The following is an 18,063-nucleotide window of genomic DNA, read 5'->3' as shown; positions in this document are numbered from 1 at the left end:
GCAAGGTGGTGATGGTGGTGGTAGGGTGGTGGTGGTAGTGGTAGAGCGCTGGTGGTAGAGGTGGTGGAAGGATGGTGGTAGTGGGTTGATGGTGGTGCTGGTACAGTTCTTGTGGTGGTTGTTGGGTGGTGCTGGTGGAGGTAGTGTGGTGCTGGTGGTGGTAGGGTGGTAGTGGTGGTGCTGGTGGTGGTGGAAGGGTAGTGGTGATGGTAGGGCGGTTGTGGTCAGCGTGGTGGTGGTGGTGGTGGTAGGGTGGTGCTGTGATGGTGTTGGTGGTGGTAGTGGTAGGGTGGTGGTCGTAGGGTGGTGGTGATGGTTGTGGTAGGGTGGTGATGGTAAGGTCGTGGTGGTGGTGGTAGGGTTGTGGTGGTGGTAGGGTGGTGGTGGTGGTACGGTGGTGGTAGGGTGGTGGTGGTGGTGGTGGTGGCGGTGATAGTGTGGTGCTGGTGGTGATATGGTTGTGATAGAGTCGTGGTGGTGGTAGGATGGTGGGGGTGGTAGGGTGGTGGGGGTGCTAGGGTGGTGGTGGTAGGGTGCTGGTGGTGGTGGTAGAGTTGTTGTAGTGGTGGTAGGGTGGTGGTAGAGTGATGGTAGTAGTGATGGTAGGGTGGTGGTGGTAGAGTGGTGGTTTTGATGGTAGAGTTGTTGTGGTGGTGGTAGAGTGGTAGTGGTGGTAAGGCAGTGGTGGTAGAGTTGTGGTGGTGGTGGTGGTAGAGTTGTGGTGGTGGTAGTGGTAGGGTGGTGGGGATAGTGGTAGGGTGGTGGTGGTGGTTGTAGGGTGGTGGTGGTGGTGGTCGTGGTAGGATGGTGGTGGAATGGTGCTGCTGGTGGTAAGGTGATGGTGGTGGTGGTGGTGGTGGTAGGGTGATGGTAGTGGTGGTGGTGGCGGTGGTAGGGTGATTATGGTGATGGTGGTAGGGTGGTGGTGGTGGTGGTAGGGTGATGATGATGGTAGGGTGATTGTTGTGGTGGTGAAAGGGTAGTGGTGGTGGTGGTCGTGGTGATAGGGTGGTGGTGGTATGGTGGTGGTGGTGGTAGAGTGCTGGTGGTGGTAGGGTGCTGGAGGTGGTATTGTGTTGGAGGTGGTAGGTTGGTGGTGGTGGTCGTGGTAGTGGCAGAGTAGTGGTGGTGGTAGTGGTAGAGTGGTGGTGGTGGTGGTGGTAGAGTTGTTGTGATGGTGGCAGGCGGTGCTGGTGGTGGTAGGGTGGTGGTGATGGTGATGGTAGTGGCAGAGTGCTGGTGGAAGTGGTGGTGGTGGTGGTAGGGTGGTGGTGGTGGTGGTAGGGTGGTGCTGGTAGGATAGTGATGGTGGTAGGGTGGTGGTGGTGGTGCTGATGGCGGTAGGGTGGTGGTGGTAGTAGGGTGGTGCTGTGGTGGTGGTGGTGGTAGGGTGGTGCTGTGGTGGTGGTGGTGTTGGTGGTAGGGTGGTGCTGTGGTGGTGGTAGTGGTGGTGGTAGGGTGGTGATGGTAGAGTGGTAGTGGTGGTGGTTGGGTTGTGATGGTGGTTGTGGGTGGGTGGTGGTGGTAGTGGTAGGGTTGTGGTGGCAGGGTGGTGGTGGTAGGCTGATAGTGGTATGGTGATGGTGGTGGTGGTGGTGGTAGTGGCAGAGTGGTGGTGGTGGTGGCAGTGTGGTGGTGCTACGGTGGTGATGGTTGGGCGATTGTGGTGGTGGTGGTCGTGATGATAGGGTGGTGGTGGTATGGTGCTGGCGGTGGTAGGGTGGTGGTGATGATGGTCGTAGTGGTAGAGTGCTGGTGGTAGTTGTGGTGGTGGTGGCATGGTGGTGATGATGGTGGTAGGGTGGTGATGGTGGTTGGGTGGTGTTGGTGGTGGTTGGGTGGTGTTGGTGGTGGTAGTGGTAGAATGCTGGTGGTAGTGGTTGTAGGATGGTGGAAGGGTGGTGGTGGTACAATTGTTGTGGTGGTTCAAGGGTGGTGGTGCTGGTGATGGTATGGTGGTGCTGGTGGTCGTAGGATGGTGATGGTGGTCGGGTGGTGGTTGTGGTGCTGGTGGTTGTAGTGAGGGTCGTGGTTGGGTGGAGCTCTGGTGGTGCTGGTGGTGGTGGTTGGGTGGAGCTCTGGTGGTGGTGGTGGTGGTGGTGGTTGGGTGGAGCTCTGGTGGTGGTGGTGGTGGTGTGATAGTGGTAGGGTGGTGGTGGTGGTTGGGTGAGGGTGGTAGGGTGGTGGTGGTAGGGTTGTGGTGATAAGGTGATGGTGGTGGTAGGGTTCTGGTGGTGGTGGTGGTGTTGGTATGGTGGTGGTGGTGGTGGTGGTATGGTGGTGGTGATTGTGGAACAGTGGTGGTGGTGGTGGTAGGATGATGGTGGTGGTTGTGGTCGTGGTGGTAGGGTGGTGGTGGTGTGGTGGTAGGGTGGTGGTGGTGTGGTGGTAGGGTGGTGGTGGTGTGATGGTGGTGGTGATAGGGTGGTGGGGGTGATAGGGTAGTGGTAGTGGTACGGGTGGTGGTGCAGAGCTCTGGTGTTGGTGATAGGTGATGATGGTAGGGTGCTGCTGCTGCTGGTGGTGGTAGGGTGGTTGTGGTAGGGTGGTTGTGGTAGGGTGGTTGTGGTGGTGGTAGTGGTAGGGTGGTTGTGGTGGTGGTAGTGGTAGGGTGGTTGTGGTGGTGGTGGAGGGATTGTGCTGGTGGTGGTAGGGTTGTGGTGGTAGGGAGGTGGAGGTGGTAGGGTGGTGGTGGTGGTGGTAGAGTGGTAGTCGTGATGGTAGGGTTGTCGTTGTGGTAGGGTGGTGATAAGGTGGTAGTAAGGTGGTGGTAGGGTGGTAGTGGTGGTCGTAGTGTGGTGGTAGAGCTGTGGTAGTTGTGGTAGGGTTGTGCTGGTTGTGGTAGGGTTGTGACGATGGTAGGATGATTGTTGTGACGGTGGTAGGGTGGTTGTGGTGGTGGTCGTGGTGGTAGGATGGTAGTGGTATGGTGCTGGTGGTGGCAGGGTGGTGGTAGTGGTAGGGTTGTGGTGGTGGTAGTGGTAGGGTTGTGGTGGTGGTGGTGGTGGTCGTAGAGTTGTTGTGGTGGTGGTCGTAGAGTTGCTGTGGTGGAGGCAGGGTGGTGCTTGTGGTGGTAAGGTAGTGATGGTGGTAGGGTGATTGTGGTAGTGTGGCTGTGGTGATAGGGTGGTGGTGGTATTGTGCTGGTGATGGTAGGGTGGTAATGGTAGAGTGGTGGTGGTAGAGTTTTTGTGGTGGTGGTAGAGTTTTTGTGGTGATGGCAGGGTGGTTGTATGGTGGTGGTAGGGTGGTGGTAGTGGTAGTATGCTGGTGGTAGAGGTGGTGTCGGTAGGGTCGTGGTAGAGTGATGGTGGTGGTGGTGGTACAGTTGTGGTGGTTGTAGGGTGGTTCTGGTGGTGGTAGGGTGGTACTGGTGGTGGTAGGGTGGTGATGGTGGTAGGATGGTGCTGGTGGTGGTAGGGTGCTGGTGGTGGTGCTTGTGGTGGTAGTGGTGGGGTTGTGGTGGTGGTGGTCGTTGTGATAGTTGTAGGGTGGTGATGGTAGGGTGGTGGTGGTGCTGGTTGGGTGTTGGTGGAAGGGTGGTGGTAGTGGTGATAGGGTTGTTGTGGTAGAGTGGTGGTGGTGGTGGTAGTTCGGTGGTGGTGGTGATAGAGTGATGGTGGTGGTGGTGGTAGGGTTGTGGTGGTAGCGTGGTGGTCGTGGTAGAGTGGTGGTGGTGGTTGTGGTCTTGGTGGTAGGGTGATGGTGGTGGTGGTGGTGGTGGTTGTGGTCTTGGTGGTAGGGTGATGGTGGTGGTGGTGGTGGTGGTGGTGGTGGTGTGGTGATGGTGGTGGTGGTGTGGTGATGGTGGTAGGGTGGTTGGGGTGGTAGGGTAGTGGTGGTGGTATTGGGGTGGTGGTGGTGGTAGAGTAGTGGTGGTGGTATTGGGGTGGTGGTGGTGGTAGAGTGGTGCTGGTGGTGGTAGAGTGGTGCTGGTGGTGGTAGAGTGGTGCTGGTGGTGGTAGAGTGGTGCTGGTGGTGGTAGGGTGATGATTGTAGGGTGCTGGTGGTGGTGTGATGGTAGGGTGGTGGTGGTATGGTGGTGGTGGTGGTGGTGTTGGTAGTAGTAGAGTGGTGGTGGTGGTGGTGGTAGAGTTGTGTGGTAGTATGGTGGTGATGGTTGTAGGGTGGTGGTGGTGATAGTGGTAGAGTGGTGGTGGTGGTGGTGGTGGTAGTGGTGGTAGTGGTGGTAGGGTGCTGGTGGTAGAGTTGTTGTGCTGGTGGTATGGTGGTGGAGGTGGTGGTGCTGGTGGTGGTAGGTTGGTGATGGTGGTAGGGTGGTGGTGGTGGTAGAGTGGTTGTGGTGGTGATGGTGGTGGTGGTGGAGGTAGTTGTAGGGTGGTGGTGAGTGTGGCAGTGGGGGTGGTGGTGGTGGTGGTGGTAGGGTATTGGTGGAAGGGTGGTGGTGGTGGTGGTAGTTGTATGGTGGGGGAGGTGGTTGTAGGGTTGTGGTGGTAGAGAGGTGGTTGTGCTAGGGTGTGGTGGTGGGGGTGGTAGTTGGGTGCTGGTGGTAGGGTGGTGGTGGTGGTAGAATAGTGATAGAGTTGTGGTGGTGGGGGTGGTGGTGGTAGTGGTAGGGTGGTGGTGGGGGTGATAGGGTCATGGTGGTGCTAGGGTGATTGTGGTGATGGTGGTAGGGTAGTGGTTGTGGTGGTAGGGTAGTGGTTGTGGTGGTAGGGTGGTGATGGTGGTGATAGGGTCATGGTGGTGCTAGGGTGATTGTGGTGATGGTGGTAGGGTAGTGGTTGTGGTGGTAGGGTGGTGATGGTATGGTGGTGGTCGTGGTGGTAGGGTGGTAGTGGTATGGTGCTGGTGGTGGCAGGGTGGTGGTAGTGGTAGGGTTGTGGTGGTGGTGGTAGTGGTAGAGTGGTGGTGGTGGTGGTGGTCGTAGAGTTGCTGTGGTGGTGGTCGTAGAGTTGCTGTGGTGGAGGCGGGGTGGTGCTTGTGATTGTGGTGATGGTGGTAGGGTAGTGGTTGTGGTGGTAGGGTGGTGATGGTATGGTGGTGGTCGTGGTGGTAGTGGTATGGTGCTGGTGGTGGCAGGGTGGTGGTAGTGGTAGGGTTGTGGTGGTGGTGGTAGTGGTAGAGTGGTGGTGGTGGTGGTGGTCGTAGAGTTGCTGTGGTGGTGGTCGTAGAGTTGCTGTGGTGGTGGTCGTAGAGTTGCTGTGGTGGAGGCAGGGTGGTGCTTGTGGTGGTAAGGTAGTGATGGTGGTAGGGTGATTGTGGTAGTGTGGCTGTGGTGATAGGGTGGTGGTGGTATTGTGCTGGTGATGGTAGGGTGCTGGAGGTGGCAGGGTGGTAATTGTAGAGTGGTGGTGGTAGAGTTTTTGTGGTGGTGATAGAGTTTTTGTGGTGATGGCAGGGTGGTAATGGTAGAGTGGTGGTGGTGGAGTTTTTGTGGTGGTGATAGAGTTTTTGTGGTGATGGCAGGGTGGTCATGGTGGTGGTAGGGTGGTGGTAGTGGTAGTATGCTGGTGGTAGAGGTGGTGTCGGTAGGGTCGTGGTAGAGTGATGGTGGTGGTGGTACAGTTGTGGTGGTTGTAGGGTGGTTCTGGTGGTGGTAGGGTGGTACTGGTGGTGGTAGGGTGGTGATGGTGGTAGGGTGGTGATGGTGGTAGGATGGTGCTGGTGGTGGTGCTTGTGGTGGTAGGGTGCTGGTCGTTGTGATAGTTGTAGGGTGGTGATGGTAGGGTGGTGGTGATGCTGGTTGGGTGTTGGTGGAAGGGTGGTGGTAGTGGTGATAGGGTTGTTGTGGTAGAGTGGCGGTGGTGGTGGTAGTTCGGTGGTGGTGGTTGAATGGTGGTGGTGATAGAGTGATGGTGGTGGTGGTGGTAGCGTGGTGGTCGTGGTAGAGTGGTGGTGTGATAGAATGGTGGTGGTGGTTGTGGTCTTGGTGGTAGGGTGATGGTGGTGGTGGTGGTGGTGTGGTGATGGTGGTAGGGTGGTTGGGGTGGTAGGGTAGTGGTGGTGGTATTGGGGTGGTGGTGGTGGTAGAGTGGTTCTGGTGGTGGTAGGGTGATGATTGTAGGGTGGTGGTGGTGGTGTGATGGTAGGATGGTGGTGGTATGGTGGTGGTGGTGGTGTTGGTAGTAGTAGAGTGGTTGTGGTGGTGGTGGTAGAGTTGTGTGGTAGTATGGTGGTGATGGTTGTAGGGTGGTGGTGGTGACAGTGGTAGAGTGGTGGTGGTAGTGGTGGTAGGGTGCTGGTGGTAGAGTTGTTGTGCTGGTGGTTGGGTGGTGGAGGTGGTGGTGCTGGTGGTGGTAGGTTGGTGATGGTGGTAGGGTGGTGGTGGTGGTAGAGTGGTTGTGGTGGTGATGGTGGTGGTGGTGGAGGTAGTTGTAGGGTGGTGGTAAGTGTGGCAGTGGGGGTGGTGGTGGTGGTGGTGGTGGTAGGGTATTGGTGGAAGGGTGGTGGTGGTGGTGGTGGAAGGGTGGTGGTGGTAGTTGTATGGTGGGGGAGGTGGTGGTGGTAGTTGTATGGTGGGGGAGGTGGTGGTGGTAGTTGTATGGTGGGGGAGGTGGTGGTGGTAGTTGTATGGTGGGGGAGGTGGTTGTAGGGTTGTGGTGGTAGAGGTGCTTGTGCTAGGGTGTGGTGGTGGGGGTGGTAGTTGGGTGCTGGTGGTAGGGTGACGGTGGTGGTAGGGTGGTGGTGGTGGTAGAATAGTGACAGAGTTGTGGTGGTGGGGGTGGTGGTGGTAGTGGTAGGGTGGTGGTGGGGGTGATAGGGTCATGGTGGTGCTAGGGTGATTGTGGTGATGGTGGTGCTAGGGTGATTGTGGTGATGGTGGTAGGGTAGTGGTTGTGGTGGTAGGGTGGTGATGGTGGTGATAGGGTCATGGTGGTGCTAGGGTGATTGTGGTGATGGTGGTAGGGTAGTGGTTGTGATGGTAGGGTGGTGATGGTATGGTGTTGGTGGTGGTGGTAGGGTGGTGGTGGTTGAGGTGGTCGTGGTATGGTGTTGGTCGTGGTATGGTGTTGGTGGCGGTAGGGTGCTGGTGGTGGTAGGGTGGTGGTGGTTGAGGTGGTCGTGGTATGGTGTTGGTGGCGGTAGGGTGGTGGTGGTTGAGGTGGTCGTGGTATGGTGTTGGTGGCGGTAGGGTGCTGGTGGTGGTAGGGTGCTGGTGGTGGTAGGGTGCTGGTGGTGGTAGGTTGGAGGAGGTGGTAGGTTGGTGGAGGTGGTAGTGTGGTGATAATGGTGGTGGTGGTAGTGGTAGAGTTGTGGTAGTGACAAGGTGATGATGGTGGTGGTAGGGTGGTGATGGTGGTAAGGTGGTGTTGGTGGTAGAAGTGGTGGTGGTAGGGTTGTGGAAGGGTAGTGGTGGTAGGGTGCTGCTTAGTGCTTGTACAGCTGTTGTGGTGGTTGTAGGGTGGTGCTGATGGTGCTAGGATGGTGACGGTGGTAAGGTGGTCGTGGTGGTGGTAGGGTGGTTGTGGTGGTAGGGTAGTAGTGGTGGTAGGGTAGTAGTGGTGGTAGGGCGGTTGTGGTCAGGGTGGAGGTGGTGGTGGTAGGGTGCTGGTGGCTGTGGCTGGGTGGTGGTGGTGATGGTAGGGTTGAGTTGGTGGTGCTAGGGTTGTGGTGGTAGGGTAGTGGTAGTGATGGTGATAAAGTGGTGGTGGTGGGATGGTGGTTGTATGGTGGTGGTGGTGTGGTGGTGGTGGTGATACCGTGGTGCTGGTGGTGATATGGTTGTGGGAGGGTCGTGGTGGTGGTAGGGTGGTGTGTGTGGTAGGGAGATGGTGGTGGTTGGGGGGGATGGTAGATTTGTGGTGGTGGTGGGACGGTTCTGGTGGTGGTTCTAGGGTGATAATGGTAGGGTGGTGGTGGTGGTGGTGGCGGTGGTAGTAGGGTGCTGGTGGTGGAAGGGTGGTGGTGGTATGGTGCTTGTTGTGGAAGGGTGGTGGTGGTGGTGGTAGGGTGGTGAGGGTGGTGTTGGTAGTGGTAGGGTGGAGATGGTGGTGTTGGTAGTGGTAGAGTGGTGGTGGTGGTGGTAGGGTGGTGATGGTGGTAGGTTGGTGGTGGTTGTGTTGGGGTGGTGGTGGTAGTGGTAGAGTGGTGGTGGTAGTGGTGGTAGAGTTGTTGTGGTGGTGGTATGGTGGTGCTGGTTGTGGTAGGTAGGTGATGGTGGTAGGGTAGTGGTGGTGGTGGTGATAGGGTGGTGATGGTTGTAGGGTAGTGGTTGTGGTAGAGTTGTGGTGATGAGGGTGGTGGTTGTGGTAGGGTGGTGGTGGTGCTGGTGGTGGTAGGGTGGTGGTTGTGATGGTGGTGGTAGTTTTGTTGGTGGTGATGGTGGTGGTAGAGTGGTTTTGTTGGTGGTGATGTTGGTGGTAGGGTGGTGGTGGTGGAGGTAGTGGTGTGGTGGAGGTAGTGGTATGGTGGTGGTCGTGGTGGTAGGGCGATGGTGTTCGTGGTTGGGTGGTGGTGATGGTGGTTGGGTGGTGGTGGTATGGTGGGGGAGGTGGTTGTAGGGTTGTGGTGGGGGAGGTGGTAGGGTTGTGGTGGTGGTGGTGGTAGTTGTGTGCTGGTGGTAGGGTGGTGGTGGTGGTGATTGTAGGATAGTGGTAGAGTTGTGGTGGTGGTGGTGGTAGGATGGTTGTGGTAGGGTTGTGGTGGTGGTGGTAGGGTGGTGATGTTCGTGGTAGAGTGATGGTGGTTGTAGGGTGATGGTGGTGGTGGTAGGGTGGTGTGGTGCTTGGGTGATTGTGGTGATGGTGGTAGGGTAGTGATTGTGGTGGTAGGGTGGTGGTGGTAGGGTAGTGATTGTGGTGGTAGGGTGGTGGTGGTGGTAGGGTGGTGGTGGTGGTAGGGTGGTGGTGGTGGTGGTAGTGGTAGAGTGGTGGTGGTGGTGGTGGTGGTAGAGTGGTGGTGGTGGTGGTAGAGTTGTTGTGGTGGTGGCAAGGTGTTGCTGGTGGTGGTAGGGTGGTGATGATGGTAGGATGATTGTTGTTGTGGTGGAAGGGTGGTGGTGGTGGTGGTGGTAAGGTTGTGGTGGTATGGTGCTGGAGGTGGTAGGGTGCTGGTGGTGGTAGGGTGGTGGAGGTGGTATAGTGGGGGAGGTGGCAGGGTGGTGGTGGTAGTAGTGGTAGAGTGGTGGTGGTAGTGACAAGGTGATGATGGTGGTAGTGGTAGGGTGGTGGTAGTGGTAGAATGCTGGTGGCAGGGTTGTGGAAGGGTAGTGGTGGTAGGGTGCTGGTGGTGCTGGTACAGTTGTTGTGGTGGTTGTAGGGTGGTGCTGGTGGTGGTAGGGTGTTGATGGTGGTGCTGGTGGTGTTAGGGTGGTGGTGGTGGTGGTGGTGCTGGTGGTGGTGGTGGTGCTGGTGGTAGGGTAGTAGTGGTAAGGTGGTGGTAGTGGTAGGGTGGTGGCAGTGGTAGGTTGGTCGTGGTGGTGGTAGTAGGGTGGTCCTGGTGGTAGGGTGGTGCTGGTGGTGATGGTAGAGTTGTTGTGGTGGTGGCAAGGTGGTGATGATGGTGGTAGGGTGGTGCTGGTGGTAGGGTGGTGTTGGTGGTGGTGGTAGTGGTAGAGTGCCGGTGGTAGTGGCAGGGTGGTGGTGGTATGGTGGTGATGGTACGATGATGGTGGTGGTGGTGGTGGTGGTGGTTTGGTGGTGGTTGTAGGGTTGTGGTGGTGGTGGTAGGGTGGTGGTGGTGGTGGTGGTGGTGGTAGGGTGGAGGTGGTGGTGGTGGTAGGGTGGTGGTGGTGGTAGGGTGGTGGTGGTAGAGTGGTGATGGTGGTGGTAGGATGGTAGTGGTTGTTGTGGTCGTGGTGGTAGGGTGGTGGTGGTGGCGGTGGTGATTAGGTTGTGGTAGGGTGGTCGTGGTGGTAGGGTAATGGTAGTGGTAGTGGGGTGGTGGTGGTGATGGTGGTGGTAGAGTTGTGATGGTGGTGGTGGTAGGGTCGTGCTGGTGGTAGGGTGGTGCTGGTGGTGGTGGTGGTAGTGGTAGAGTGGTGGTGGTGGTAGAGTTGTTGTGGTGGTGGCAAGGTGGTGATGATGGTGGTAGGGTGGTGCTGGTGGTGGTAGGGTGGTGATGGTGGTAGGGTGGTGTTGGTGGTGGTGATGGTGGTGGTGATGGTGGTAGGGTGGTGGTGGTGGTGGTGGTAGTGGTAGGGTGGTGTTGGTGGTGGTGGTAGTGGCAGAGTGGTGGTGGTGGTGGTGGTAGAGTGGTGGTGGTGGTGGTAGAGTGGTGGTGGTGGTGGCAAGGTGGTGATGATGGTGGTAGGGTGGTGATTGTGGTAGGGTGGTGTTGGTGGTGGTGGTAGTGGTAGAGTGCCGGTGGTAGTGGTGGTGGTAGGGTGGTTGTGGTGGTGGTAGTGGTAGGGTGGTGATGGTACGGTGATGGTGGTGGTGGTGGTTGTGGTAGGGTGGTGGTGGTGGTGGTTTGGTGGTGGTTGTAGGGTTGTTGTGGTGGTGGTGGTAGGGTGGTGGTGGTGGTGGTGGTAGAGTGGTGATGGTGGTGGTAGGATGGTAGTGGTGGTAGGGTTGTGATGGTGGCGGTGGTGATTGGGTTGTGGTAGGGTGGTCGTGGTGGTAGGGTTGTCGTGGTGGTAGGGTGGTGGTGGTGGTAGAGTAATGGTGGTGGTAGGGTGGTGGTGGTGGTAGAGTTGTGATGGTGGTGGTAGGGTGGCGCTGGTAGGCGTAGGATGACGATGGTAGGGTGGTGGTGGTGGTGGTAGAGTTGTGGTGGTGGTAGGGTGGTGATGGAAGTAGGGTGGTGGTGGTGGTAGGGTGGTGGGGGTGGTCGTAGGGTGATGACTGTAGGGTGTTGGTGGAATGGTGCTGGTGGTGGTCCGGTGGTGGTGATGTTGGTCGTGGTAGAGTTGTTGTGGTGGTGGTGTGGTAGTGTTGGGGTGGTGGTGGTGGTAGTGGTGATGGTTGTGGAAGTGGTGGTGGTAGGGTGGTGATGGTTGGGTGGTGATGGTGCTAGATGGTGGTGGTGGTGGTGGTGGTGGTGGTAGGGTGGTGATGGTGGTGGTGGAGGTGGTAGGGTGGTGGTGGTGATGGTGGAGGTGGTAGGGTGGTGGTGGTGATGGTGGAGGTGGTAGGGTGGTGGTGGTGGTGGTGGAGGTGGTAGGGTGGTGGTGGTGATGGTGGAGGTGGTAGGGTGGTGGTGGTGGTGGTCGTAGTGGTAGGGTGGTGGTGGTGGTGGTGGTGGTAGGGTGGTGGTCGTGGTAGTGGTAGGGTTGTGTTGGTAGGGAGGTGGTGGTGGTAGTGGTAAGGTGGTGGTGGTAGGGTGGTGGAGGTGGTGGTGGTGGTAGTGCTAGGGTGGTGATTGTGGTGATGGTGGTAGGGTGGTGATGGTGATGGTCGTGGTGGTAGGGTGGTGGTGGTGGTGGTAGGGTGGTGGTGGTGATGGTCGTGGTGGTAGGGTGGTGGTGGTGGTGGTAGAATGGTGGTGGTGGTGGTAGAATGGTGGTGGTGGTGATAGGGTGGTGGTTGTGGTGGTGGTGGTGGTGGTGGTGGGAGAGTTGTTGTGGTGGTGGCAGGGTGGTGCTGGTGGTGGTAGGGTGGTGATGATGGTAGGGTGATTGTTGTGGTGGTGGTAGGGTGGTGCTGGTGGAGGTAGGGTGCTGGTGGTGGTAGGGTTGTGGAGGTGGTAGGGTGGTGGAGGTGGCAGGGTGGTGGTGGTAGTGGTAGAGTGGTGGTGGTGGTGGTGGTAGAATTGTTGTGATGGTGGTGGTAGGGTGGTGCTGGTGGTGGTAGGGTGGTGCTGGTGGTAATGGTAGAGTGCTGGTGGTAGGGTGATGGTGGTACAGTTGTTGTGGTTGTGGTAGTGGTAGAGGTGGTGGTGGTAGGGTGATGGTGCTGGTGGTACAGTTGTTGTGGTGGTGGTAGGGTGGGGCTGGTGGTGGTAGGGTGGTGATGGTGGTAGGGTGGTGGTGCTGGTGGTGATGGTGGTAGGGTGGTGGTGCTGGTGTTGGTGGTGATAGGGTGGTGGAAGGGTGGTGGTGTTGAGGGTGGTGGTAGTGGTGGTGGTTGTAGGGTGGTGCTGTGGTGGTGGTGGTGATGGTGGTGGTGGTAGTGGTAGGGTGGTGGTGGTGGTGGTTGGGTTGTGGTGGTAGGATGGTAGTGGTAGTGGTAGGGTTGTGGTGGTAGGGTGATGGTGGTGGTAGGGTGGTGGTGGCGGTAGGGTTGTGGTGGTAGGGTGGTGGTGGTGGTTCAAAGTTCAAATAATTTATTTACATAAAATATGGTTATTCTTTCAAATCGGTATACAAAGTCACACATATTCGATACATGATAATATCAGTTACAAATCACTTAAAATTAACTCCCTAAGTTTAGATTTAAAAACATGTAAGCTTCCAGAATTAGTGATATCAGTACGTAAATTATTCCACAATTTGGGTCCTAGTATGGTGATGGCTCTGGCACCAGAGTTTGTTCTGGCTCTAGGCACAAAAAGGTTATTTCGCTGTCTTGTTGTACTAGCTGTGTTTTCACTGACAGTGGACAACTTTAGATATCACTCAGGATAAAAACCATGGACAGCCATATAAACGGTGGTACATCTGTCAAAAGTATGTTTATCTTTAATCTTTAACCACTTTAATTCCTTTATAATGGGGGTTACATGGTCATACTTTCTTGCTCCCCCAATAGCTACTTTAGCTGCAAAATTTTGTAATTTCTGAACTTGGTGAAGTAAGGTATCATTTGTCATTCCCATATACCTATACAGTAATTTATTATACTAAGAACTAAAGATTGTACAACAATTTTTCGAGTTGACTTATCAAAGTTTTCACTTATTTGATTTATGAACATAATTTTTCCCATGACTTTCTTGATTCATTAATATGGACATCAAAAAGCATATATCTGTCGATGTAGACACCTAGATTTTTTACATTAGTGCTCGGGTAAATGTGCTTGCCAGAACAATTTATGACAGTGTTAGGAGGAATATGTGATAGAAGTCGTCTATTACCAATGATGATACATTGTGTTTTTCTTGGATTTAGCATAAGTCCATTTCTAAGAAAATAATGTTTTGCAATCCGTAAGGTTCCTTCAGTTTTGGAGATAGAGCCTCGAGATTATTTATAGTGTCAGCATGGAGAAATTGGGTATCATCAACATATTGCACCAAAGAACATCCATTTACTGTATACTTTCAGCAAGGTCCTTAACATAGATGGTAAACAAGACAGGACCAAGGACTGAGCCTTGAGGGACCCCGTAAGCTACATTCAGTTTATCAGATATAGTGTTGCTGAGGCGGACAGATTGAGTCCTATTTTCTAGGTAACTTTTGAACCAGAAGCAGTCAGTATTAAGCTTAGCACATTTACTTAAAAGAATGTCGAGACTAATACAATCGAAAGCTTTTGAGAGGTCACACAAGGTTAACAGTGTAACTTGCTTAGAGTCCATGTTATCATAGATTTTATCTGTTATGACAGTAAGAGCGGTCTCGGTGGATAATCTAGGACGAAATCCATGTTGGGTATTAGATAGTGATTTGCTAGATTCCAGAAAGTGTATGAGCTGATTGGTAACAACCTTTTCGAGTATTTTAGAGACAATGGGCAATAGTGAGATTGGTCTGTAATTGCTCACATCATTTACATCACCACTTTTATAGAGACGAAGTACCAATGCATGTTTCCAGGCTGTAGGAAAAATGCCTGTTGCGATAGCAGTATTGATAATACAGGTTAAGTAAAAAGCTATAACACAGAGTGCGTCCTTAACAAATCTCGGTGAAATACCATCCGACTCCACAGAACGAGTTTCATTTAGGCTTTTTATCGTAAGAATGATAGTGACAGTATCTACAGGGTGAGGTCTGAAAAGATCACATTCACTTGAGATTATATTTGGAAAATTGTTAGAACCTGACACGTTTTCACCATGGAGGATTTCTTGTGTTCGTTCATACGTCTTCTTACCGACATTTGCAAAATGAAAATTGAATTCGTGAGCTTTGTTTTTATTATCTCATTTGTAACCGTCCGAGTTACTTTTACAGTTTGGGATAATTTCTCTTATTATTTTCCACGTCACTGAAGCGCTTCCTCTGCTAATACATAACTGATTGCGATAGTAGTCTGCTTTCCCCTCTGTAATGAGAGCTTTAACACGCTTCTTTTCTTGTTTATATTGTTCATAGAGAGCTATATTATGTCGATCAGATTTAAGTTTTTTATGAGTATCATTTCTAACGCCATAGCTTACCGTATATAATCGTTCATCCATGGTGCAAACGGTCTTTTAACCTCCTTAGTAACGAAAGGAGCACAGTCATTTAAACAGTTAACAAAAGTATGAGCAAAAATATTGACTTGTGTGTTTACATCATCAGTTTTCAAAATCTTATCAAAATCGTCTGTGCTCTGCAGAAGTCTAAGACAAAAGTCGTCTCTGCGGTAGTTCCCAAGGTGATGAAAGGTTCGAACGGGCCGTCTCTTAGGTTTACTAATATCTACTGAGATGCTAATAAGATCATGATTTGCAATTACTTGGGGGAATAACATCATAACTGTTTATGACATCAGGTTTGTTAGTGATTACAAGATCCAGCAATGTTGCAGACGTACTGTAGGTGTGACTAGTAGGTTTATCTACTATCTGAGTTAATTAATTATTCTTTAAGATCCTTTTAAGCTTGTTAGCATTAGCAAATTGATTATCATTGAAGTCACCAAGAACAAAAAATGTTTTATTTCGCATACAAATTGAACTAAATGTATCCTGCATATAATCAAAAGTGGCAAATGGAGCATTAGGGTGTCGGTACATGCATCCAACAATAATGGCTGGCAATTTGCGAAACTGTACCGTTACCCGGACATCTTCAGTGCCTAATTGCTTGGGGACATTTAATTCTATGACACTGGCTGATAAGATATCCTTGATATAAATACATAAGCCACCTCCACGGCCACTGTCACATCGAAATATCTTATAATCTGGTGTATTAACAAAATCATCTGGAGTATGGGGAAGAAGCCAAGATTCACGAACACATAAAATGTCAATATTTCTGTCTTTCAATAACAATATTATTTCATCCAAATTACACTGTAATGATTGAGCATTTATTATATTCAGTAGTTAAAAAATATCCTTTAGTGTTTACATCGGCAAGTGCTTCTTCGCCAACTCCCGAGGTGCTATAGTACCGACATAGGCGACTCTTTTGTCCCAGACGTTGACAATTGGCACACTGAAGTTTGTGATCAAACCTACAGTTTACTTGCACATGATTGAATTGGCCACAGTTATAGCACCCCACCTTCTTACTTCTATAGAAATCAGAAATTTCAGTCTCAGACTGATTTCTAGAAGCAGCGTACCAATTCCTTTCGTTTCGTTCATGTTGCGTGTCATCATACTGTGTCTCCTGAAACTCAGACATTATATAAGGTGAACATTTTCTTTTCCTTACTCCCGACCCCGAAATGTAGGTGCAGGAATGGTGCTGGGTCGGGTGATTACTACCCACAAATCCTCCCAGTCTTCCTCCACCTCTTGTAGTGTTAGTGTGGGTGGATGTTGAGTTGTGCCTGTCCCCTGACCCATCCACTAAAGCTGTAGAATAAGTGTGGGTGGGATCAGAACTATTCCTATCCCCCGACCCTCCGCCAGGCCCTTTAGTGGCAGCGTGGGTTGATGCCGATTTACGTCTGTCCCTCGACGTATTCCCTAACCCAACAGCATGAGGGTGTGTGGTGGTGGTGGTGGTGGAAGTGGTAGAGTGGTGGTGGTGGTGGAAGTGGCAGAGTGGTGGTGGTGGTGGAAGTGGTAGAGTGGTGGTGGTGGTGGTGGTGGCAGTGGTAGAGTGGTGGTGGTGGTGGTGGTACAGTTGTTGTGGTGGTGGTAGGGTGGTGCTGGTGGCAGAGTGGTGGTGGTGTTGGTGGTAGTGGTAGAGTGGTGGTAGGATGATGGTGGTGGTAGGATGATGGTGGTGGTGGTGGTAGAGTTGTTGTGGTGGTGGTACTGGTGGTGGTACTGGTGGTGGTGGTGGTGGTGGTTGTAGGGTGGTAGTGGTATGATGGCGGTGGTGGTTTGGGGTGTGGCGGTAAGGTGGTGGTGGTGAGGTGGTGGTGGTGGTAGGGTGGTGGTGGTGGTGATGGTAGGGTGAAGGAGGAGGGGGTCTAGGTCTGTTTTTGTACATTCGTTGTTTCCTGGGCAGGTGATGGGAAACATACAAACCCAGAGTTCATCTATGGTCACTACGACATTATTAGCATTTTGTAACACATTTTTAACGTCAGGACATCATCATCATCATCATCATCATCATCATTATCCTCCTCCTCCTCCTCCTCCTTATCATCATCATCATCATCATCATCATCATCATCATCATCATCATCATCATCATCATCATCATCCCCTCATTTAATAATTTCCTATGTAAAAATTCCAGGTCAGAAGTTCGCCCTGCTTGAGGTGAAGGTGGTGGTGAGTAAGGTGCTGAGGGAGTACCGAGTGGAGAGTGACACCCCCAGGAACGACCTACAGCTCCTCGCAGAACTCATACTCAGGCCAAAGAAAGGAAACTTCGTCAGAATCTTCCGTAGGAGGTCATGATTATAATGAATTAGGACCGCAGTTAGAGTCAGAATCTTCCAAAAGAGCTTGTAATGTAAGAAAAACAAAAAGAGGGAGATTAAGGAAGAAAAACTAATATGAACTGCAAGTCGAGTTAGAATCTGCAAAAGGAGGTCGTCATTGCAGAGGGAGAAAAACTAGCACAGACACACACATACTGTACTGTAAGCTGCTGACAGTCATCAAGTAAATACTGGTACTAATACCTTACAACACACACATGCTGAACTTTGACTATATGACATGTGGAAAGTAAGAGGATGAATGGGAGATAATCTAGAAGTAAATTCCAGTGACAGAAAAACAGAAAGGGATTGAGATTTGATAATACAGTCTGAATCACCCAACTGAGGTGAATCCAGAGGTAAAGAAACTGGGAGTGAGAAGGATGATTCAAATTACTCTGGTGGAAAAAAAAAAATATAGAAAAGGAGGTTGTAAATAAAGTAAGCGTTTCCTTAAAAATTCGTTAGCCCAGTGATATAAAAACAAATGAATGAAATGTGTAGGGTAGTGAATCATTGGCGGAGAATGAGAATATGGAAGACAGGACGAAGTCGAGCTGGAATATTATCCATGAGGAGTCAGGATTCCAGTGGTAAAAGAGACAAAATAAGAAAAAGTGAGGACGTAAAATATTGATGGATAAACGTTGACCGTAATAAATTTTGACATTTTGGTGCCCTGGACTTCTCTTGAGAGGAAAATCATTAGACATTATCAGGGGAAAAAATCCGAAGTATGTCATTCGCAACCAGAGGGTTAATGAAGATAATTTTATACCTTTTAGTACTAAAGCCATTAAAAGTAAATTATTGTGTTTGAGGATTTCTTCATCCTTTTATTCCTGCCTTCTCTGGACGAGTTTTTAAAGCATTGGATAGGCTATTCGATCTAGAGCACATACAGCCTTGATAAACCCCATCGATGCATGAGGTCTCTCTGAAGCTGATTAAATCGTCTAGTGGCAGCTACAATAGACTAAAAATGGCGTCACTCTGGTTCTAAGGGTTAACTTAAATCTTCCGATGGTAGCAAGAAAATGGCAAAAATGGATGCCATCGTATTCAAGGAGTTAAAACAGTGGTAGAAGCAAAGATTAATGAATGGATGCTATGGTACATCGTTTTTTTTTATCCATATATCAAATGAATATTACCAGAGTTTTCAATTTTACTTCCTTCTCTTGTTTATATATATATATATATATATATATATATATATATATATATATATATATATATATATATATATATATATATATATATTGATAAATAGCAATGAAAAGCATCACAGGAGACAGACAGAGAAAGAGACTGTAGTTGGATCCTGCCAACACCATCTTTTTTAGTATAAGTAAAAATAAGGTAGTTTTGAAAATGATGAGGGAGGGAGGGGTGAGTTGGGGGGAGGGGAGTCAAATGGTGGGTGACAGAGTGACTTGGAGGCGTTTTGTCTGCGGCCACCCTTTGCGGGATTAGGGCGTCGGGCTATAGATAGATAGATA

At 51.8% G+C, this 18,063-nt stretch overlaps 1 protein-coding gene across 1 annotated transcript in view; it reads left to right on the top strand.

Moving 5' to 3' along the window:
* Positions 1-16,577, top strand: part of LOC145399661 (cytochrome P450 4C1-like) — a 71,586-nt gene extending 55,009 nt beyond the window's left edge. The window contains exon 12 of the mRNA XM_080272202.1: positions 16,372-16,577. Coding sequence (XP_080128328.1) covers positions 16,372-16,535 — 164 coding nt within the window. The 3' untranslated portion in view covers positions 16,536-16,577. The remainder of the gene's footprint in view (positions 1-16,371) is intronic.
* The last annotated feature ends 1,486 nt before the right edge of the window (positions 16,578-18,063 follow it).

This window comes from Coenobita brevimanus, chromosome 50 (assembly GCF_032717465.1).
Source record: "Coenobita brevimanus isolate Jiangsu-jjx chromosome 50, ASM3271746v2, whole genome shotgun sequence".
Lineage (NCBI taxonomy): Eukaryota > Metazoa > Arthropoda > Malacostraca > Decapoda > Coenobitidae > Coenobita > Coenobita brevimanus.
The sequence above is the reverse complement of the archived record's forward strand: the minus strand, read 5'-3'. Positions and strand labels throughout refer to the sequence as shown.